General features: G+C 40.0%; 1 protein-coding gene across 2 annotated transcripts in view; it reads left to right on the top strand.

Annotated features, from left to right (window-relative positions):
- Positions 1 to 3,783: 3,783 nt before the first annotated feature.
- Positions 3,784 to 24,727, top strand: part of adamts6 (ADAM metallopeptidase with thrombospondin type 1 motif, 6) — a 70,359-nt gene continuing 49,415 nt past the window's right edge. The window contains exons 1-10 of one of the 2 annotated variants that reach the window (XM_074617156.1): positions 3,784 to 4,341; positions 6,556 to 6,978; positions 7,063 to 7,451; positions 9,759 to 9,933; positions 10,559 to 10,788; positions 12,116 to 12,199; positions 14,228 to 14,373; positions 17,566 to 17,609; positions 21,140 to 21,245; positions 23,864 to 24,010. In XM_074617156.1, coding sequence (XP_074473257.1) covers positions 6,879 to 6,978; positions 7,063 to 7,451; positions 9,759 to 9,933; positions 10,559 to 10,788; positions 12,116 to 12,199; positions 14,228 to 14,373; positions 17,566 to 17,609; positions 21,140 to 21,245; positions 23,864 to 24,010 — 1,421 coding nt within the window. In that variant the 5' untranslated portion in view covers positions 3,784 to 4,341; positions 6,556 to 6,878. The remainder of the gene's footprint in view (positions 4,342 to 6,555; positions 6,979 to 7,062; positions 7,452 to 9,758; positions 9,934 to 10,558; positions 10,789 to 12,115; positions 12,200 to 14,227; positions 14,374 to 17,565; positions 17,610 to 21,139; positions 21,246 to 23,863; positions 24,011 to 24,727) is intronic. The other variant, XM_074617155.1, reaches the window with a different exon arrangement.

Raw genomic sequence — 24,727 nt, 5'->3', positions numbered from 1 at the left:
AAACTTTTACAATTCAGTTTCACTTTGAGTAAATTTGGCTAATAATACTTGAGTTTGAATGCAGGACTGCATTGTCAATTCAAGTCAATTTATACAGCCCAATATCACAAACCACAAATTTGCCCTTACAATCTGTGTATCATATGACACCCTCTGTCCTTTATGAGCCTCGCAGCGGATGAGGAAACCTGTAGGACGGACAGACGTGCAATAGATGTTGTTTGTACAGAGTAACAACATAATGAAAATACAACATAGACACTCCATATGACAACATTGATCCTTATAATGTGAACATATATGAAAAGGATCTAAAGGATCTGAGTACTTCTTTCACCTCTGAACAAAGCTGGCAAGTCACACGCTTTTATTGTGTATATTGTACTTATAAACAACGTAGTTATAAACATGACAGTTATACAGCTGACACACCTTGTCCTACATTCACAGCAAGTAATCTGAACTGAAATCACCTTTGACAGGACAGAGTACACACGTCTAAAAGTTAAATTAGGTGATTATATGAGCATGTTTTTCTTGTAAAAAATCATTTAAAAACATTTATCAATCTTAATGTGTTTTTTTTATTTGGTTTAATCATGCTTTTTATTGTTTCCTTAAGAAAAAACACTACAACAACCTAAACCACAACAAATAATATATGTATATATATATATATAAACAATAATATGTTCATATAACTGATAGTAATTGTAAATTGAAAAACAGACTATTCAGAAACAAAGGAGTTGAAAAAAGTAATAATAATAATAAAAAAATATAAATAAATAAATAAAAATAAATATAAAAACAATATATATATAATAAATAAATTAAATTCACTTTAAATTTATGAATAAGTAAAAAATTAATAAATTCATAAAATAAATTCATACACCACATTGTTTCCTTAAGAAAAAAAGACTACAACAACCTATAACCATATAACAGATAGTAATTGTAAATTGAAAAACAGACTATTCAAAAACAAAGGAGCAAAAAAAGGTAATAATAATAATAATAAATATAAATAAATAAATAATAATTATATAAAAAATATACGAAAAATTTAATTGTGTGGAAAAATTAAAAATAATAATAATAAAACATAAATAAATAAATAAAAATAAATATAAAAAAAAATATATCCAATAAATTTAATTAAATTTACTTTAAATTTATGAATAAATAAAAATAAGTAAAAAATGAATAAATGAATAAAATAAATTCACACACCACATTATTTTAATAATAATAAATATAAATAAATAAATAAAAATTATATAAAAAATATACAAAAATTGAATTGTGTGGAAAAATAAAAAATAATAATAATAAAACATAAATAAATAAATAAAAATAAATATAAAAAAATATATATCCAATAAATTTAATTAAATTTACTTTAAATTTATGAATAAATAAAAATAAGTAAAAAATGAATAAATGAATAAAATAAATTCACACACCACATTATTTTAATAATAATAAATATAAATAAATAAATAAAAATTATATAAAAAATATATAAAAATTAATTTAAATTAAATTAAATTTATAAATAAATAAAAATAAGTAAAACTAAATGAATAAAATAAATTCACACACCAGATTAATCTTTGTGTTTTAAACCCCGGCTATGCTCCTTTCTGACACACGGTGGCACTGCTTCCCACAAACTAGCTGACACCTACTCTCTGTGTGTAGGAGAGCTTGTAATGACAACCTGACTGTAATGATATAGGCTCCTACATAATGAGCAGCTGTAACTGGAACTCAGGAATAGGCATGATTTTCAATTTCCTACAGACTAAAGATAGACATGGGCTAAATTACACCAAAACACACGGGGCTGCCATTAGCCTGCACAGCAGACCCTGAAAATACTTTCACCAGACGGAGCACATCCAGAGATTCAGACATCAAACTTTGAAATACTTATTGGCAAAACATAAAGAGCCTGTAACTGTATGTATTTGATTTATCTCAGGTCAGGATAGTACAGGGTTAAAGTTAAAATCAGACAAACGTCAGCCTGACAGCAGTTTTCATTAGTTAAATTCAAAGCTGGAGCCAAACAAATGTCAGAATATGTTCTTTTCTTTTCTGATATTGTTCCTTGTTGATATTTGTGGTTGCTGGGTGATCATCTGTTGCATGATATCACCATCTTCTGTTCAGATTTATACCTGCAGCGAGTGGATTTATACTGCACACTATCATTTTGTTGGAATACTTCCAGTTTATGCCACTTTATTCTTCTACTGCAGTACAATTCAGAGGGAACATTTCTACTTCTTATTCTACTACAGCTTCTTTTCAGATTAAGATTTTACACACAAAACCTCTGATCAGTTGCTCAACATACGATGCATTATTATAGATAAACTACCCAAAAGCAGTTAAAATGAGCTCTTTCTCGACCAACTGCACCTACAATAATATCATTACGTAACACTGACAGGTGAGTACTTTCACTTTTGATACTTGAAGTATATTTTCTTCACAGGTGGAAGAAGTACTCGGATCCTTTAATTAAGAAAAAGTATAAATACAGCAAAATACTACAAGTACATGTCCTGCATTCAAACTCCTACTTCAGTAAAAGTACAGAAGTAATATCAGCAAAATGTACTTGATATATAAATAGTAAAACTAGTCCTTTTGACTGATTATTATTATTATTATATATGACATTAACACATGTTTGATACTGATGCATCAATGTTAGAGCAGCATTTTAATGTTATAAGTACTTTATGTACTGTTAGCTAGTTTAGTCCAGTGGTGGAAAGTAACTAAGTACATTTTCTCAAGTACTGTACTTAAGTACAAATTAAAGCTACTTGTACTTTACTTGAGTATTTCTATTTTATGCTACTTTATAATTCTACTCCACTACATCTCAGAGTCAAATATTGTTCTTTTTTACTGCACTAAATTGTTTTTGACAGTTATAGTTACTGCAAATTAATAATTTACATACAGAACATATGATGATCTTATAGAATATGATGTATTGTTATAGATTAAACTACCCAAAAGTATATAATATAGTTACTGTCAGCTTCACCTTGACCAACTAAAACAGTAAAATGAAACTTAAACATTAAGGCATCAGTAATAATAATAAAAATAAGTAAAACACTTTTACGTTTCATACTTTTAAGTACATTTTACTAATAATACTTTTCAGTACTGTACTTTTACCTGTGAAGAAGGTATTTTTAGTGTGGTATAGCTACTTCTACTGAAGTAAAAGATCCACTGCAAGTGAAAAAGGTTTAATTTTTAACAATGTGTTAAACTCATCATATGTCTTTTTATGTAAAATATGAATCTGAAAAGTCGTAAAATAAATATAGTGGATTAAAAAGTACAATATTTCCCAGTAGAAGTATAAAGTAGCAGAAAATGGAAATGTGCTTGAGTAAATGTACTTAGTTACTTTCTACTTTTACTTGAGTAAAATTTGCAATGCAGGACTTTGATCAACATGTGTTGTTTTTAAATGCACTTTTGACTTTACTTTAACTTATAATGGAGTATTTATATAATGTGGTATTGGTACTTTTACTCAAGTAAGGCTTTCTGTATTTAGAGGTATAAGGTGAACAGAGCTGAAGTTTCATGTGTTATTTCAGGGCAGCCTCACTGATAGACATGCGCACAGCTGATGAGAGAGAGAGAGAGAGAGAGAGAGAGAGAGAGAGAGAGAGAGAGAGGCACATCTGCACTGACGTCACCCTCCTCTCTGAAAAAGCTGCCAATTTGAAGCTGTCCTGGACTCTGGGACATACCCGGTCTCTCCCTGCAATACAGTGAGGAGGAGCAGCTCCAAGCCAACTTTTTTTTTTGCTGCTGTTTGCATGCACTTCTATCTGAAGCTAAAGCAGTGTGTGCGAGCTGTGTCGGTCTCTCTCTTCTCTCTTGAGGTGGCAGGATACCTCTCTCTGCTCTGCTCTGCAACAAACCACTTCTCTTCTCTAATCCACCACTCTGAGCCAACCAACCAAGAACACAAAGTCTATAGATTATAAAGACGACAGAGAATAGAGAGCCTTCTTCTTCTTCTTCTTCTTCTTCTGCTGCTGCTGCTGCTGGAGGAAATCCAAGACTCTGGAGAGAAAAAAGCAGCTGAATAACTTGCTCTTTTTGTTGTTGTGACAGTGTATGTGAGCCTCTCAGGATGGCAGAGCCCACAAGGAGATGAAAAGAGGAGAGCAGCAGCAGAGGTTTGAGAGCGAAACTTCTTCAGAGCTGCAGAAGAAGCCTTTTGTCCTGCAGCTCTCTTCTGCCTGCACAACTCTTGGACCGGAGCTGACAATGAGGATGAGCATGGTAACTATCTGTTCACACTGTTCAGAATAGGAACAAGTCTTTCTGCTAGGTTTTATCGGAGCAGATGCATTTAAAACCCTCTCAGTTGCACTGAGAGTTCACAGAGTTTTTTTTGCATTGCGCTTTAGGAAACATTTACGCACATTTACGCACAGGATCCACATGCAAGTATTGCAGGTTCCACATCTGCTGCAGACTTCTGCTCGAATTTCTTTCTTTTTTTTGTGTGCAACAACACAGTCAAAGCGATGTCAGGTGGTTTATTTTGCTTTGCTCCTTGAGGGTTGTTGCGTTTGAGGTACCGGTGTAATGCAGGCAGGCTGGCTGCCAACTGTCTGGGTCAGAGTGGCCAAGTAAGTAGCGCTGTCTGTCTGTCTGTCTGTCTGTCTGGAGCTGCTGGAGAAACACACACACACACAAAACACCATGCATCTCCTAAAGGGCTGCTTGTCATGTGTGTTTGGAGCACCGGTCACTTTCATTGGACATCAGCCTTTTCCTTCTCTCACCTGGATCTGCTGACGTTTGTTTATACTAGTCCAGTTTGCACATGTCAGTGAGTAAAAACCACCCACCACAATCTGCTCAAATGATATCATGTTGAACTATAGTCAGCCCTGTGTGTTTTTAAGATTCATGCATCCGTTTTTAACTTAGTTTTTATTGCAGTTTCAGCAACTTATACAATCATCATCAATGTATTTTCATTTTACAGCTGTCTCTTTGTTTTTACACAAAATTACACAACTTAAAACAAGAGGAGGGGAGAGAGAAAACACACAAAACAAAACATCTTAAACTGTAATTTCAATTGAATTCAGAGAAAAGGCGAGGATACATACTTAAACAATCCAAAGAATTAGAATAAAATAAAGTAAAATAAATACATTTAAATGAAAATAAATGTGGTGAAGGGTCGGAGGTCAGGGTGTGTGTTGTATGTGTGTGTGTATGTGCTTAGAGAGATGACATGGGTCAGGAAGACAGAGATACAAGTATGATCCACTCAGTTGTGATGCATTTAAATGCTGCTGTTAGCAATATTGTAAGAGATATGCATCCGTTTTTAATGTGGTTATTACACTTCAGTTCCACTGTGTAGACTCGTTTTAAGGCCATTAGTCATTAAACTGTCACTCCACTATAGATGAGTATTGAATTAATGTTGATCCCGGCAGGTTTGTTCTCCAAGTGTTAAATGATGTGTTGAGTTGAGAGCCATGAAACCAAAACACAAACAAACTAGAAACCTTTATTATAAGATATTTAACTTTTGGATTAGATTTTCATTCATGCATCACCTTTAGCTAAATGGCTATTTTCATTAAAGCTGCAAAGATTAGTCGATTAATGGTTTTGTTGATCACAGGGCTGTCCTCGATCAAAGTCGACTAATCGGTTAATCGACAGATCTGTGAGGAATCACTCAAAAGCACCACTTTAAATCTTGTCTTTACCAAAGATGTGGTCATAAGTTTCTTGGAAATAAGTCATTCAGCATGAAAAAAGCATAAAAAACGACTAATCAACTCAAGAAATCTTAGTCAACTAAGACCAAAACGACCGATTAGTCGACTAATCGACTAAAAAATCAACAGAAAATGTATTGATTCATCGTTTCAGTCCAACTTTTTCTGGCTCCAGCTTCATAAATGTGAGGATATGCTGCTTGTTGTTGGTTTATATCATTTTAAATGGAACATATTTGGGTTTTGGACTGTTGGTCAGCTAAAAGAAGCAATTTGAAGAAGTAATTTTGGACTCTGGGGAATTATAATGGGCGATTTTGTGACATTCTGTAGACAAAATGGTTAATTGTTTGAGAGAAAATCATCTGCGGATTCAGCGGTAATGGAAATTTTCATTAATGTTTCAATCAATTAATCATTTGGTTTATAAAATGTCAGAAAATAGTGGAACATGGTGACACGAGCCCAATGTGGCAACTTCAAATCCAACCCGCAGTCCAAAGATATTCAATTTAAAATGAAATAAACCAACAAAAAGCAGCATATCCTCATATTTGTGAAGCATTTATGCTTAAAAAAGAAGACTAAAATGATCAATCGATTATTAGAATAGGTGCAGATTAAGTTTCTGTCAGTGATGAAATGATTAATTGATTAATTGTTTCAGCTCGACGACAGATCCTGATTAAGCGGTAGTTCCCGGAGATAACAGGTCATTTAACCTCTGATTGATTTCCTTCCACAGGAATGCAGATGGATCGGTCAAGACAAGCTTCCAATATAGAGCTTCCAGTTTGGAGTTACACCTGAGAGTGACTGTGTGTCTGATGGATTACGGTGTTTTCTACGAGCTGCTGACATGAATCCAGAGGCCAGTGAGATGTGGAAGCGCTCGCCTTCAGGAGAGATCTGAGACCTGGATGAGCCTTCGAGCACGACGAGAACATTTGAGCGAAGGAGGAATAAACCATGGACTTGTTACGGTGTGGCATTGGACCGACCGCGTGCTTTTAACCCGTTTGTAGCGCCCCTCTACCCTCCACCCCATGTCACACCTTTCCCTGAATTATGGAAATTTTGTGGAAGACGCTGACTTGGACACTGAGCCTGGTGGTGATGGCTGCTTCTGAGTTCCAAAGCATCAACAGACTTTCACACAACTCCCAAGGTATGACTTAGACAGGTGGACAGGAAGATCTCATGTTGTATGTTCGTTATCACATTCTTTTCTCTCTTCTCTCTCCTGTAAAAGAGGAGTTCCTGTCCTACCTGCAGCACTACCAGTTGACGGTCCCGGTGCGGGTGGACGAGAGCGGAGAGTTCCTGAGCTACACTGTGAAGCACCACCGGCCAGGCCGACGGAGACGCGGGGCGGTGGACCCCATAATGGGACAGCTGCCTGCGTTAGACCCGGACCCCCCACAGTACCGGCTGTACTACAGACTGTCAGCCTACGGAAAGCACTTTCACTTAAACCTGACACTCAACCCCCACCTGGTGTCAAAACATTTCACAGTGGAGTATTGGGGCAAAGAAGGGCTGGAGTGGCGTCATAACGTGGTAGATAACTGCCACTATGTTGGATTCTTGCAAAATCAGCAAAGCACGACCAGAGTGGCGCTCAGCAACTGCAAAGGCCTGGTGAGTACAAACCCTTTTACTGACCAAGAGTTCACACTAAGAGTTCACGCCGCTGACCTCAAACAAACCAACGTCAGATAACTCATATGTATGCCGAGCTTGTGCTGCTCTCATGTCAGCCAATCTTTCAGACGCAGCGCCAAAGGATTAGACCAATTGTAGTTTGCTTAACAGAAACTTGGCTTCCTTCCACTTGGCACGCTGAGTCTGCAGGCAGCTTGGAGCGAGGTGATGCCCATGGAAGAAAAAAACATCTCAGTGATCTGTTAGTGATAAGCATTTCCATTTCAAATATCACGTTTTAAAAAGCCTCAGTAGTTGAGATCACTTTTCTTTAGTTGATCCTTTTTGTGAGCTGTTAAATAACGTGTCTAAATCATAAGTGAGCAGCACTAACAAGGCATCTAATTATCCTGTCTAAGCTTCTGGTCCTCAGATGGTGTGACTGTCCAGCTTCTCTTTTACCAATCAAGAAATTGGAAGACGTTTTAATAGCTGTTATCCCTCCTTTGGTTCAGAGTAACTCTAAAGAAGGAAAAAATAGGCCCTGCTTCTTATTGGCAAATGTGATCATGGGGAGAAAACATGTAGCCAAATGTGTTGGCAAGACCGAAGCAGAGTATCATAAATTGAATTAGCGTTTGCCCTTTTTTCTAACAGCACCAAAAATGGACAAAACTGTGTCTGTACTTTAATGTAATCAGCTGTCTGGACAGTTTGAGATCTTGACATCACACACGCTAATCAAATGTGTTTCTGTGTGCGCCGGTGTGATGTGTGGTTAATTGCTTTTCTTTGTGGGTTTTTACGGAGCCAAGTCAGTGTTTTCTACAAACTCATTCTCTGTGTTTATGCTCCACAGGGGGCGTTGAAGGGCAGAGAACAGAGCTTTTAATGTTGCTCTTGATGTAATTGATTGTTAGGGGTTCTTTCATTTGACTGCAGACTAGTATTAATGTGTTGTATGCGCTAAAAACATGACCCGATCAGGGGGAGGAGATCACGATAGTTATTCAAAGGGGCACTTTAAAGCTTTTAAGTATTGTGCAAGATCGGAGGCTCGAAAGAGACACAATAAATGGTCTAAATTTAAGCAGCAAAGACTGAGATATCCTGACTTTTAGTCCCTAGTATTAAAAAACCCTGGATCCTACATTTCCCATAATGCAACTCAGTGGCATCTTTCGTCATACTTCATGTGCCTATTAAATGCCCATGTGTTTCAATCGCCACATCCCCAGTTTATAACGAGAGCTTTCTGTAAAAATGTAAAGTCTCCAGGCCCAAACTGAGATAACCCCGATGATGTCATGAGGGTTATTTCTGATGATGTCATCAGGGTTAAAGAGCATTTCCTTTAGAGCCACAGAATAAATTCTACTGCAGTTGAATGTGTGTTCAGACCTGAGGTGTGTCACAAATTCGATGACTTTAGACTCGACTTGACAAAATCAAAAAAGACTTGCAACTCGACTTGGACTTGAGCCTTTTGACTTGAAAATACTTGAAACTTCCCCCCAAGCCCAAAAAATTAAAAAGTATGTTATTTAAAAAGTGTGCCACGAATCAATTCACTGAATCAACTAAACTCTATTCATTACCAGCAAGTCGATTGTTTTTTATGATTAAATTCAGTCATACTTGTTTTAACAAACTTGTTTCAACAAATAAATACATATTTCTAAAAGACTTTATGATTTTTAAATAGAATATATTATAACTCTGTTGTTAAAATGGCATCATTTGACTTGTTTAGGACTCAAGACTCAAAGTTTAGGTCTTGGGACTTGAGTACAAAGACTTGAGACATACTTGTGACTTGTAAAACGATGACTCGGTCCCACCTGTTTTAGACAGAAAGCAAAGTGAATTTTTGCCTCACGTTATTTGACAAATTTGACCATTTGCGTTTATTCGACCCAAACAGACACAAACATGTACCGATGACACAAACGTTCGGTTCTTTCTGGTATTTCCCTGCAGTCTCTCCCCTTTTTTCTCACCTCTGTACGTTCATGAAGGAGATTTATAAAGCTAAGTGTGAAACTTGACTTCACACGGACACGTCTTATTTCAATTTGCGCTACCTCAGGTCCATCTTTCCATTGACTTTGTATGCAATTGCGTCGCCTCTAAACATTTGTGTTCTGTCTGACAGTTAAAAGTAAACTGAACTCCACCTTTAATAGACTGAAAGTATTCAAAAATAGAAAATAAGTTGATTTTTCCTGCATTTGTGTTGTTATTTCTGCATTTAGCAACTCTGTTTGCTTGTGTCTGTAACCTGTTTCTTTCTCCCCCAACAAGCATGGTGTTATAACAACAGAGGAAGAACAGTATTTGATAGAGCCATTAAAGAACATATCCTCCACCGCCTCCAGTGAATGGAACCTGGAAGAAGCACAGCAACATGTTATTTATAAAGTGTCTGCCATTCCCTCACCACAAGAGCATAGCCAGGAGTTCAGCTGTGGCATTTCAGGTTGGTGAACCTCCATCTGGGTTGGACTCTGTGTGGGTGGAACTGACGTAAAGGAATAACTATACATAGCAGGTTAGAGGAAGTGCTGGTTTGGTTCTAGGCCCAGGTTCTGGTAGACATGACCGGGCCTCTTGTGTGCTATAGTTGCTCCTGGCCTGGACACCTTTCAACCTGTAAGAGAAAGTCTCTCTCCAGCTTTCATAAAAAGGCCCTCTTCAGTGCATAAAGAGTTCTTGGCTCTGACTTTTATAGAAGCACAAATCCTATTTATAGAACCAACAATCATGTTCAGATTTTGAGATTCAAACAACTCCGACCATCGTCTGCTGAGATATGACGAATTGGAAAAAGAACCAGGTGGATATTTAGGTATTTGGGCCAAGGTCTTATAAGAAACAGCAAAGGCTGTCATCGCCAGGAAGCTAGCGTGCCCTAACATGTACCATCTTATAGCTTTTTCCCAGAGCATCTGGGTCATAAAGCAAAAGGCTTTAGCTGCAAGGTTCAAAGGGGCAGATTCCCTATGTGCATCTACCTTACACAAACCAGCTCTCTCTCTAACAGATCATCATTTTGAAGTTCATAATTCACAATAACCCGTCTTTGTCTTCCCTCTCGTCCACAGACCTCATTAAGAGCAGTGCACCTTGCCCGTCTAGCACGCCTTCCTTCACGGTCCCCCGCTCGTCCCCCGTCCCCCAGAACGACAGCGAGCAGTTGACCAGCACCCACAGACAGCGGCGCTCCATCAGCAGCGAGCGCTTCGTGGAGACGCTTGTGGTCGCTGATAAAATGATGGTCGGTTACCACGGACGCAAAGACATTGAGCACTACATCTTGTCTGTCATGAATATTGTAAGTTTGATCCTACTTTTTGCTCATGTTGTTGTTGTTTAGTTACTTTCAGATTATAGTTTTTGTTCCCTTTCCTGTCGAGTGAAAACCACGTATCTCCAATCTGAAGGATGAAGAGTTCCTTTATGTGTTGAGAAAATCCTCCTACTCCTTAAGCTAAATAAACTCCTAAAAAGCCTCTTGGATCAGCTGGAAACTGCATCGTCACAAAGCTGAAAACAGGGCTGTTACGTGGTTCTCACAGGACAGCGATGCTATAAACATATGATGATCTTACAGAATATGATGCCTGTTAGGGCTGTCAATCCATTCAAATGTTTAATTGTGATAAATCGCATGATTGTCCATAGTTAATTGCGATTAATTACAAATTAATCGCACATTTCTTATCTGTTCAAAATGGACCTTAAAGGGAGATTTGTCAAGTATTTAATACTCTTATCAACATGGGAGTGGACAAATATGCTGCTTTATGCAAATGTATGTATATATTTATTATTGTAAATCAATTAACAACACAAAACAATGACAGATATTGTCCAGAAACCCTCACAGGTACTGCATTTAGCATAAAACAATATGCTCAAATCATAACATGGCAAACTGCAGCCCAACAGACAACAACAGCTGTCAGTGTGTCAGTGTGCTGACTTGACTATGACTTGCCCCAAACTGAATGTGATGATCATAAAGTGGGCATGTCTGTAAAGGGGAGACTCGTGGGTACCCATAGAACCCATTTACATTCACATATCTGGAGGTCGGAGGTCAAGGGACCCCTTTGAAAATGGCCATGCCAGTTTTTCCACGCCAAAATTTAGTGTAAGTTTGGAGCGTTATTTAACCTCCTTTGCGATAAGCTAGTATGACATGATTGGTACCGATTGATTCCTCAGGTTTTCTAGTTTCATATGATGCCAGTATCTTCACTCTAAAACTCTAAAACTGAGTCCGCTACAACCTAAAAATCACAAATTGCGTTAATGCGTTAAAGAAATTAGTGACATTAAAACCAATTTGCATTATTGCGTTAACTTTGACAGCCCTTATTGCTGTAGATTAAACTAGCACACAGGATATAAAGGAGTTAAAAACATCTACAGCAGTAAAATGCAACATGAGTACTTTTACTTTGATACTTTGAGTACATTTTGCTGATACATACTTCTACTTATGTAAGGTTTTGAATGCAGGACCTTTACTTGTAGTGGAGTATTTTCACAGTGTGGTATTAGTTACAGTGCCTGGTGGTTGGTTTGATCAGATGTTGTGACATTTGGACACAATTTGTCTGACTTTGTGTCTTTTCTTCTTTTCTGGAGGTCAGGTTGCCAAACTTTACCGCGATGCCAGTCTAGGAAATGTTGTGAACATTATTGTGACCCGGCTGATTGTTCTGACGGAAGATCAGGTAAGAAAAAACTCTCTTTCTACCACGACTTCTTGTCTGTTTTTCTCATTAATCTCACTTACTTGAAACATCCATGCAGTATCATCACGGTTATTATCACCGTGAGCCTTTTTTTTATAGTGTCTGTACCTTCACCTGTGGTGAGTGTATAACTGATACGCTTGGCGTGAGTGAGCTGCAGTATTTTATGTGGTTGAAGGGGGAGAGAGAGACTATTCACCATATGGCCACCACTTCACATGAAAGATGTGCTCAGACGTCTTCCCTCAGGGAGCCTCGATTGAGGATTCTTACATGAACCGTACATGTGTATGTGCGTGTGATGGGAGAAACAGAGTGCCTTCCTAGCATCTGTTTTTTTTTTTCTAAAGGGGTCATAGCGGCTACGTAGCATCAGACAAGTTCTCAGGTGAAGTGGAGCCGCGCTTTGATCCAATAGGAAGGAAGATCAGAAAATACAGTTGCAAAACAAACATTTTATGGTGAAAGTGAGTCACTGATGGGCTGTTGAGTTGTCTGGTGTTGTGTTGTAATCAATCAGCTGCATCATCGGCTGGCGGCGATGCGATGGTTTCCTATAGTTGAACCACTCATGGAAGTACTGTAGATGCATTTTGCAGACTCTGCTACAACTTCCCCAACTCCTTCTTCTTCTTCTCCTGCTAGTCTTCTTTCCACTTCTCCTGCTTTTTCAAATAATCACATGTCCTTGTTCTACCCCTTCCTACTCTTTGCCTTTCCTACGACTGCATCTTCTCAGTACATTGAACTCCTCCAAATAATTCATCCCGATAGTCGCTCTGCATGGCGGCTCATTCGTTAGCGCCGTCACCACATGACGTTAAGTTCAATCTCACATTAGACAGTTGAGACCGACAGGAGAGGCATTATAGACACCTGGCTGTAATTCCACCAGGGACGTTGCTGGGACGTTATGGTATACGTCTAACCACTCGGCCATGTCTCGCTCCTGTGTCACTTTGATTACTTTTGGTTTGAAATGGGCTGCTTAAGCAATATTCCAGCTGCTTTCAATTAATCCACACATATTCTCCATGGTATGGTATACAATACGTAAAGGATAATGCCCGACAAGGTGTCCATTATCAGGAATTAATGGACGACCTCAGATTTCTTTGTAGCCAGAGCATTTTTTAATTTAGAGCGCTGAACAGACAGGTTAACTGGAACTACGTAGTAGGTGTACATTATCAGGAATTAATGAACACCCTGCAGCCAATCAGAATCAAGTATTCACCCAGACCATGGTATAATGTACAATAGAATATATGATTTGATACGGCACAATGTAATACAACATGATTCAATTTGACATGATACAATAAGACACAACTTGATTCGGTACAACAACACAATACGATAAGAATTGGCAAAATACGATAAGACATGATACGACACGATGCGATACAACACGACACGTTATGGACTGATACGATACAACACAAAAAGATGCGATAGGACACAGAACGCCACGATATAACACGTTACAACACAATACAACACAACACAAAATGACACAATACAAGACCTTACGGTACGTTACGGTACGTTACTATACATTACGATACGAAACGTTACCATACATTACGATAGATATGTTGCGGTATGTTATGACACAATACGATACGGTACGATACAATACGATACGATACAATTCGATACAATTCAATACGATACAATACGATACGATACGATACGATACGATACGTTACAACACAATACTTTATACCATGGTCTGGCTGAATACTCATTTCTGATTGGCTGCAGGGTGTCTATTAATTCCTGATAATGTATACCTACTAAGTAGTTCCAGTGAAACTCTGTTCACCGTTCTAAATTAATCAATGCATGCCGGACGGTTCTGGCCTCCACGTCGTCCATTAATTCCTGATAACGGACACCTCGTCGGGCATTATCCCTTACGTCATGTACTGTAACAAATTGTTATGTGCTGTATTATATGGTTTTGTTCTGTAATACCATATCGTGTTGTGTTGTCTTTTGCAGCCCAACCTGGAGATTAACCACCACGCCGACAAGTCCCTGGACAGTTTTTGTAAGTGGCAGAAGTCCATCCTGTCTCATCACAGCGACGGCAACAGCATTCCTGAAAACGGGATGGCTCACCATGACAACGCTGTCCTAATCACCCGGTAAGTGTAGGCTCACGTACGTCTACTGTACAGGCACGGGCTACAATTTTTTGCTCACACGGCATCATATAATAATCCAGCATTGGATTCATGCACTTCAAAGTAGTTAAGAGTTTCAGTTGTTACGTTCACTGTAAGTAGCACTTATTTTCTCATTTTGAGCAAATAGGCTGCAGGTTAATTTCAGTGCTGTTAAAAGCTGTGGGAGTCACGGTTCAGCTTCACACTGTAGCTGTGTGTGTGTTTGCTAACAGAGGTGGACAGCAGCTTCAGCTACTGAAACCTCCAAATGTCCAGTTCTTGTGCACACACTTTACCTGTAAGTGTTAAAGCTGATGGGAATACAGACCTCCGTTCTAAAAAACGAAATGTGCTGTTTCAGACTTACTGTACCTGTCACACTGCAATTTATGTCGAGGGTGTTGCCATAAAACTGCAAAACTCTGTCATTACCTGGAATAGGCTTCATTGTTGCCAGAACTGTTTTGGCCACATTACCTAGCAACTAAAGTATATAGTGTATATTTCCCCCCCACGCTGGTTTTGTCTTGAGAGAGGATGGCGTTCTGTGATTGACATGGAACTATAAAGCCAAGCTGTTTTGACTCCCTGGGCTATGTACAAAACAGCCTTTCTATCATTAGCGTTGCTTGTTGTCTGTCAGTTGATGTTCTCCAGCTCCTTTGGCTCCTGTTTTTATTGGTGGTTTTAGCTTCACTAAGCACCAGCAACCAAAGGCTGCTTCGTAGAGTCTACATGCAAAAGGTCATTGGGTTTATATAGATGATTAATATGATAGCCTATTCTCATAGATACCAAACTACTCATGGTAGTCATGGTAAACATGCCAAACTTGCTGCAAAATAACCTCAGTGGAGTGCAGAGTTTATTCCATATGATGAAATATTGGTGAATGTGGAGTAAATATAGTATACCAAGGTAAAAGTAGGCGAGAGATAATGAGATAATAAGCTGTGGGGAGGAGGCACCAGCTGAGCTCAGAGATGCTAACATTGGAGATAGTATAAATAGCTGATGGTAGACACCAGGAAGCCCTCATTAACCGCCATGTCTGGAGGAGCAGTCAGACATTCCTCGCTATGGTGGAATGCACCTAAAAAAGGTCTCCAGTATGATTTTTTAAGGTGGCTGATGCAGCCCTCAGCTCAGAAAACACTAATTTAATTCATACTTTTGGAGTATTTTGTCTTTGGATTGAAGTAGAGTTGAAACGATTAGTCTATTTTTAAGCAAAAAACACCAAACGTTCTACGACTCCAGCTTCTCTAATGTCAGGGTTTGATGCTTTTCTTTGTTTTATATCATTGTAAACTGAATATATTTGGGTTTTCAAGTGTTTGTTGGACAAAACAAGACATTTAAAGACAATACTTTGGGCTTTAGTAAACTGTGATGGCCGTTTAATAAAGGAAATACCTACAGATTTATCGATAATGAAAATTAGTTGCCGCTCTAAATCCAAGGCATAAAAATATGTTATGATTACTTTCCTTGCTTAATACATTAGTTGTTCTTACTACATATATCTCTATTGACAACTAAAGTGAAACTTTTGCTTTTCAGTGTATAGAAATGTTACATCTGTGAGAATTGATTGGTATAATGTATTTCTAATTATGTGTCTGAGGTCCTCACTACACACGACAGTAAAGAAGCAAAGAGACGAAACTCTACCAGCCACTGCCGCCATTTCGGACTGGACACGCTTATTATATTTAGTGTTCAACACAGGCCGTTTCGGTAGAATATGACTTTGTTTTACTTTTGTACGGCACTTTTTAGGCGGTCGTTTTGACTTTTGATTTCTGGCGTCCAGCAGTCACCTTCAGTCCAACGTGTAGCTCTGCTGCTGGGCGCTGATGTTGCAATGGAACGAACTACTGACTTTCACTTCTTGGCAATATACGTTCTTTGCTATTACATATGAATTTAGTTCCAATTCATCTCAACACTCAAGTTAATATAATTACTATTTGACATAGGGCAGGGCAATATATTGATATTATACCGATGAGACTAGATATCATCTTAGATTTGGATATCGTAATATGGCATAAGTGTTCCTAGTTTTAAAGGCTGCATTACAGTAACTTACCAGACTATTTTAGCTGTTCTATTATTTGCCTTTACTCACTTAGTCATTATATCCACATTACTGATGATTATTTATCAAAATCTCATTAAAAAAGCACCAATAGTCAACCTTACCATATCGTCACAATATCAATATTGAGGTATTTAGTAAAAAAATATCATATTTGGTTTTCTACATATAGCCCAGGCCTAATTTGACACTTAATATTATTATAGGACCTGTAGTTAGTATCAGTATATTCTACTACTACTACTACTACTACTACTTCTTCATCATCGCTGATCAATGTGGGTCTCCTGCAGAGTTGCACCAGCAGGACACACAAACAAACACCCTTTCCATTGAACTGATTCACCGTTTCTTCATCATTAATAAAGTGACCTCCGTAGCACTGCTGCTTCTTTGTCAGCCTCTTGCGTCGGAGGCCGCCTTGTTTGAAATGTCGCGTTAAAAAAGAAAAAGGGAATTAGGGGAAATAAATCAAAACAAATAGACGTCCCTAAAACGAGGTCATGATTGTACCTCACTGGTTTGGAGCTGCTCCACTGGGAGGAAGAGAGAGAGAGAGAGAGAGAGAGAGAGAGAGAGGGAGAAAGGGGGGAGAGTGAAAGAGGGAGAGAGGGGAAGGAGAATGAAATTAAATTTGCTGTGCCCTTGGTTTTAATAGATTAAAAGCTTTAGGAATGATTGGATCATTCATTTGAAATGTATGATGTGGCTCAGAGTGTTCTCCCCCTCTGCTCTATTGGATTACCTGTATGAGAGTTACAGGGTTAACAGTAGGGACACAGCATGAGCGAAGCCTTTCACTTTACTCTCACTCACGTCTGGTGTGTTGGCCAAGTGACGTTTTCCTAAAGGCTATAGATGGAGGAGCGAACCAGGTGTTTTCTAGAACCCAAACCTGTCACGACCTCATTATATGCTTATTGTTATGCTAAAGGTTGAGATTATATCTGGCCAGACTGTGTGATTAAACATGGAAAGAATGAAATGGCAAAGAGCCAGTGGAAGAAAATACTCTACATGTTTAAAAAAAAGTGTAATTTAATTATTTGTGTTCTTTTTTTTTCTAGATATGACATCTGCACCTACAAGAACAAACCCTGCGGTACCTTAGGTGAGTGAACTAAAGCAGATTAATGTATATTAACATGTGTTTTCTTGCGAAATTGGTAATCTTAGCTGATGTTGACTCTGTGATTCTCTGGATTAGGAGTTCATTCTTCTCTTTCTCCCTCTGGAGAGGGTTTTCGTTTTCACGTTTCGGCCTTCAGCGTGTCCTCAAACAAACCTTATTTAGCAACCTTCGCCGTCTCCTTTTAGAAGAACACCAGACGGCTCCTGTGAGACATAATGAGAAGGATGTTTTCACTTGTGTTATTATAGCTCCTCAGCGACTCCCCCTCTCTGTCGCGTTGAGGCCACGAGCCCTGAACCCATGGACAGCCGTGGTCACCTCCTCGCACGGACTCCAGTTTATAAAAACTGTCTCTGTCCTCAAGTTTGTCTAAGGTGTTTACGCTTCCACATAGAGGAAGGAAAAAGGTTACGTGTTGGGAGACTTTGAGGGGATAAAGAGGAGAGTAGTGACAGAAGGAGGAGATGGAGAAGAAGAGGAGGAGTTGAAAGGAAAATGGAAGGGGAAAAGGACAATTATAGAGAGTGTTGGAGTATGTGAGTGGGTGATATGCTGGTTGTGATGGTATTGGGGGTGGGAAAAAGGACAGCAAGCAGTGGCAGAGACCCCCACTCCTCCTCTTCCTCCTCCTCCTCCTCCTCCTCGTCCCACCCCAAACCTCCTTCCCACCCAGCTCTTCTTCTCTCCTCATCTTATCTTTGTAAAGGCCCCGCAGGCACCACAGTATATCTTGGAGGTAATATTGTGACTTCAGGGGTGGTTTGACAGATTGACCGCATTCGTCACATTCCCCGGTCGCTTTAATTGCACTGGCATCTGCTTGGCTTCCTCGTTGTCTCAACCCCCACCCCCCTCCCAACACCCATCTCCTCCCTCTCCTCTCCTCCCTCTCCTCTCGGGGATCATGCTCCCCGGGTCAGATCGCTGGCCTTTAGGGTCGCCGAGTAATCACGGGGCTGGAGATAATACACAGTCCACCCCGGCGTTAAGAAAACAACTTGCAATGCAGGGTGTGTGTGTTTGCGCTCACCCTCGACCCACACACACACACACACACACACACACACACACACACACACACACACACACACACACACACGCACACACACACTTTACTCTCTCTCACACACACACATTCTTAAACTAATCGTAGAGTAGCCACCCTCTTTCCTTTCCCTCCTCCTTCTTTCTTCACCTTCAGGCTCCCTTCTTTTCCCTGCAGTAATGGTTTCAGTGGCCTCCTGATTTGCGAGTCTATTCTTGTTTAGCCTCTTAGTAAAGAGGGTACAAAAGCCATGCCACTTTTAGCAGGGAGGCGTGCAAACTATACGGGAGAATCTGAGGCAAGTGCTGACCACCAAAACACGATCCCCTCACAAGTGCAAATGCAGTTGTGTGGCGTTTATCGATATGCGTGTTGCAGAACTGTCTCCGAGCTTGAGATCAAATTAAAGGGTCAGTCCACCCAAATTTTCTCACTTATCCCTTGTTGTGTCGAGCAATTCAGAGAGTTTTATTTGCCTCAGTTAAGAGATGTCTCTCTCCTCCTCAGTAGAAAGCAGCTCTGATTGCGTTTCCATCCACCTGTTTTTATGCAAATTATCAATTTGCACATAAATAATTTGGAAAAAAGCAAAATGTGAAGAGCAAAACTAAAGTGATGGAGAGTGTTGCTTGGGGACACAATGCTTTAAATATGCTTGAATCACTGACGATTCGAAAATATAATGGTATTTGTTGTCTATGATCTATGATTCGTTTATCTGAGAGAAGCAAATTGACTTGAACAACAGAGGCCTCTTGCATTAATGTGTTTTAACTCCTAATGGTTTGAAAGTTGACAGATGTTTCTATGATTTGTTAAAAAGTTATAGAGATAAAATCTTCAATATTTCAGCCAGAGGAAAATTGTTTTTTATAAACTATTTTTTACCCCGAAAAAAGCAGACTTAGTGAATATATTATGATAAAACATATGACCTAAACGTCCACTGAACGTCCATTATTTGAGCTTTGATTGGAGTTATTTTAATTACCTTATCTCGTTGTGTCCTCTTCTTCTGCAATAGTTTAATGGCACCTAGACAATTAGCGCCAAAGCAGCCAACTCCTAATACTTGCATAACAGTAGTGGATAGAAACCCTCTGAGACCCACAATAGACCTGTTTAGGGGGGTATAGGGGGTCTTTAGGGGGAGATAGCAGGTCAACAGTAGATGTCACATAGAAGTGGTGTACATCATCTGAAAGCTGAGAACCTGAAGATTAATTTGAGATGCAGTTCAGCACTGTGTGTCAAGTTATTCTAGTCATAAATCAGAAATAAACATGAATTAATTCATTAATTAAAATAAATTGTGAGAATGTTTAAGGGTTTAGAACATTATAATGGAAGTATATGATGGCCATCCCCATGCTCTATTATGTCTCATAAGTTGTTGCAGCAATCTTTGGGTTGATACCATTTGTTACACAGATTTTGTGCTAAATTTAACCGTTTTTTACCACTCGAGAATTGATAAAAAGGATCAATAATCCCTCAGAAATACCACATTAAGACACCAAGAGCTTGAGGAACACCATAGAAAAAGCCTTGCTGTGATTTGGAATCAAAAACTTGAACCTGCTACAGCCTCTGAAAGACAGTAAAGTCAGTCTCAAGGGGTTAATTCATTATTTTCTTTTGCAGATTTTTCGTAAATATGGTTAAAATGTGGATAGACACTTGACTTATAAGGTCTGGGGGGTATCAGGGACACTGTTCAGAAAGAAATGCTGTTATTTCTTTTTTTAAATGGTAATTTTTTTTGATAACATTTGAGCACCACAAATTAATTCACCTCCATTATGTTGGAGTATGTTAAAATGCTCTTTCCTTCAAGTACATTCATTTAATGCACATCCTCCAACACACACTCACACAGCCGGACACACACACACACACCTGCTTTGCGCTGTCATATGATCCTCTCTCCAGTCACCTGTAGATGTAATCTGTGAAGAATTGCCTCCTGTCTCCCTATCTGACCTGTCAGGCTTTAGGAAAAAAGGACCTGCGACACCTGGATTGTGGAGCGGTTTCAACTTTAAACACCCTCTCCTCCTCTCCCTTTCTCTCTCTCTCTCCCCTCTCCCTCCTTCTCCTCCACTCCGCTTCTGAAACGAGGAAAACATCTATATTTCCTGACAGGTTTCTGGTGGGGTACGGTGTTGGTGAAGGGGTTCTTATATTCCCTTCCTTGGCTGGCGTTTTTAGGCGATCCCTTGTTACATGAATTGAAATGTATAAATCTAACCCGTGTCTAGACATTTTCCAGCCGTCGCTGTAGTTTAGAAGGAATAAAATAAAAAAAAGAGGTCTAGCCGGTGATGCTAAACTCAACTCCCCCTGGTGATCGTATGTGTGGAATCCCAGTTTTATGACCATGACTCCTAAGAATGCTTCGTCTTGACCCTGTGTTTGTATGTTTGTCTGGTGTGTGTGTGTGTGTGTGTGTGTTTGTGTCTAGGCTTGGCCTCGGTGGCTGGAATGTGCGAGCCGGAGAGGAGTTGCAGCATCAATGAAGACATCGGCCTCGGTTCTGCTTTCACTATCGCGCACGAAATCGGCCACAAGTGAGTTTTTAGACTTTTAAAATCCTGTTATAAAATGCTAAAATTGACATTGCACTCTGATGCGAATAGCAGCGGTGGGACAATGTGGAACAAAGGCCTCACGCAAGATGAACAGATTCATTCTTAAAGGTCCCCTTCCAGACATGTTTGAAGACGTATAAAAAGACTTTCAATAAGAACTTGTATCTGATGTGGTTTTTCCACAAAAAAACACCAAAATTGGCTTCCCAACCAGTTGTGATGTCACAAATCATGCTTGTACGTGCACGTCTTCACACTCAGATTTAAAGGCACAATGTAGGAGTATGGACGGATTCACAAATAATCCCTCTCAATTAGCACTACTGACCCACTATAAGTGTGAGGTGGTGTCTGTATCTGCAGAGACCCTGCAGCCCTCTGGCTGGATTTTATTATTTTTCTGTGTTCGGGACGTTTCAGGGCGTCAACATCCATAAAATAACGTAGCAACCAGGTGCCAGATTGTAAGCCTGCATCCAAGGGGAATCTACGAAAATGGAAAAACGCAAATATAGCGACAAAGCTCGTTCCAAAACTAGAGTGAATCTGGGGTTGGCTTTCACCCGCTGGCGAGCACCCTAACCCTCGTTGATCTGGGAAGGAAGGCCCAATTTTGAATGTTTTGTTTACAAACCGCAACCGACAAATCCTACTCATTGTGCCTTTAAAGGTGAGCACAGAGAAACATTTAATTATAATGCCTTAAAGGTTCTCTATTCGATATCCAGAGCATTAATATAGCAACAAACAACTATTGTCTATGTAAAGATATAGTAATGTCTACCTGAGCAGAGATTAAGTCGCCTTCCCTCTATGTGTGTTGTAATCTGTGCTTTGTTGACACCGCCGGGCCGGCCGCGTGTGTTTTTCGTGCATGTTTGTGCATGTGAGTGTGCCCCACTGGCTAGCTCATGGCCGCCACTCTGCGCTGCGGTTACAGCTGAAAACACCGCCCCGACCGACGGCGCCGTTGCAGAAGAGTGTGTTAGCTGTTAGCTCTGTCAGCGCTGTCGCTGTTGTTTTCAAGTTTAGTGCTGTAAGCTACGAGCCGCCAGGCAATAGAAATGCTCCCAATCTCGCATTTAGCACCTTTAATTCATGTTTAAATATGTAACAAAAATCAACAAAAATAAAAATAATATTCTCTTCACCACGTCATCGTTGCTTGTGAGTTTGCAAGAGAACATTTTCATTTCTTTTTCTTTAGATTTTATGATTTTATTTTCACATTTCGGCACAGCAACTTACACAGTTTAATAGTTGCTTGGAAAAATTCTCTCAGTCCGACAGCTTCCTCTGGGTCTTCATGCAGGCCTGCCCAGAAAAACCACCTTTATGCTTGAAAAGAACTAGTTAGTACGACATGTTGTCCGACCACGTCAGGAATCAATAGTAGTTCTGAACGGTCACGCTGGAGGGCAGGGTGAAAAGCCGGCCATCGTAGATATGGGGGGGATATTTTTAAATAAGTGCACATTTTCAGAGAGTCTTTCCTGGAAAACCTTCCTAGCTTTGCTCTTGGTTCTTGCATATGGAATTCCTTCTTTTGCTTCAAATCATCTAAAAACCTTTTATCACGTTCACGTCTGTAATAATTGCTCTTAAACAAACATTACTTACTACTTGAGTTCTCCAGACCTGCATGTAGCCGTTTTTTCCAGACGTCTTGAACTGTATCTCCACATATTTCCTCATGCAAATGTCAGTGTCCACATACCTCTGGCTCTTTCTTCCTGAATATAAAGCAAAATAATGATGATGTATTAGTCTACGTATCCCTCTCGAGAGAGTTCAGCAAGATGGCGATTTCCTTTATTATGTCTCGTGTCTGCTTCTGTTGTGGGGCAGTTGTAAAAATAGTCTCTGCTTCTAGAGGATGTATAAAAAAAACACGCTGCAGCGGGGTTTCAGCCGGGCTGATTTATTTCCAGAGTAGGGTAAAATGTCATAAACGCCAGCCTTAGAAAAACAGGTTGAGGCCGTGCGATGTGGTCGGGGTTGTTATATACATTAGACCTGATTTGTGCTCCCGGACTGTAAGGAAAAAGTAAGCTTTGACATCCTGCCGTAACGTGAGATTTTCCCCTCAAATGATATCCAGACAGATAAGGTTTTAAAAAAAAAAAAAAGAATTGTTAAAATGATTTATTTTCAGCCCTCAGTGCAAAATAAATTCTTGAGCAGCTTTCATAACAGACCACAAGGTCGGGAGCTGTTTGGGTTTTGGATCTCTCTGTGCTCTCTGGTGCAGCGATTGATCTGAAGCTCCAGTCGGTCGGCGGTGAGTCTCCCCTCCCGGCCTGCTCAGACCTGCAGCCGGTGATTGACAGGCCGGCATCAGAGTGGTGATTAGAACTTTTTTTTTGTTCCTGCGGAGCTCCAGACAGGGTTTGACCCTTGACTTCTGGCTCCACACAGCTGTTTTAGAGCCACGGAGCTCGATCTTTACAGCCAGGGCCACGGAGGGAGACATCCTCCAGCCAGCGACCTGGACCGGCCACTCTCATCCCATCTGAACTGTGTAGTTAACTGCCAAAGTGAGGGTCACTTTTAGACCATCAGAACCAGCTGACCTTTTTTTATTTGGTGTGTTTCAGTTTTGGGATGAACCACGATGGGATTGGGAATTCCTGCGGTACCAAAGGCCACGAGACCGCCAAGCTGATGGCCGCTCATATAACAGCCAACACCAACCCTTTCTCCTGGTCCGCCTGCAGCAAAGACTACATCACCAGCTTTCTCGAGTAAGTGGATGATGGTTGTTCCCTGTGGGAGAGTCTGAGTGTGTGTGGATATATGTGTGTGTGTGTGCAGTAGAGAAAAAGGTGCATGCCTGTTTTCCAGCTCGCTTGCAGCCGCCTCTCTTTACAACCCGCTGTGGTGACCCGCTAGGCTGTCTTGTAAGCAAGTCCTTCCCCACTTATTCACATCCATTTCATCACCAAGCCTCCTGCCAGACCTCCTTGTGGCTGTGTATGATAACCGGGTGCCTTTCAACCTTGCATCCTCGCACCACAAGGCGGGTGATGTTAGAGCTCATGTGGTCCTCGGTGGCGATGTGTCGGCCGGCTGCCTTCAACCGCTGCGCCGCTGTTTTGTGGATCACTCAAAGAAGAGTGAAACTTGGAAGTGCACAAATAAAAAAGCGGTGTCATTTGGCAGATTGAGGGATTGCTGGCTGAGTAATGCCAACCTGGCATGGTAAAAAAAACAACCTACACAGGTTTAGAGAAGGCCAGACAAAACATCTGGAGTCTGGCCTTCGGAGTTTGGCACACATACCTGTGATCATGGCAGGACTGTATGAACTAGAAGCTGCTACCCTGAACCCTGCTCATCATGGGTACATTGAGTTTAAGCTGCTTTTAGAGGTGGTGTCTGAATGAGCAGCTTAACTTCGGGATTGTACAGCTCACCTCAAGCGAACAGAGGAATAATAAATGTTATTGCTTTAATGAGGA

This window comes from Sebastes fasciatus, chromosome 19 (genome assembly GCF_043250625.1).
Source record: "Sebastes fasciatus isolate fSebFas1 chromosome 19, fSebFas1.pri, whole genome shotgun sequence".
NCBI lineage: Eukaryota > Metazoa > Chordata > Actinopteri > Perciformes > Sebastidae > Sebastes > Sebastes fasciatus.
Note: the sequence above shows the minus strand (reverse complement) of the source record. Positions and strands in the feature narration are given on the sequence as shown.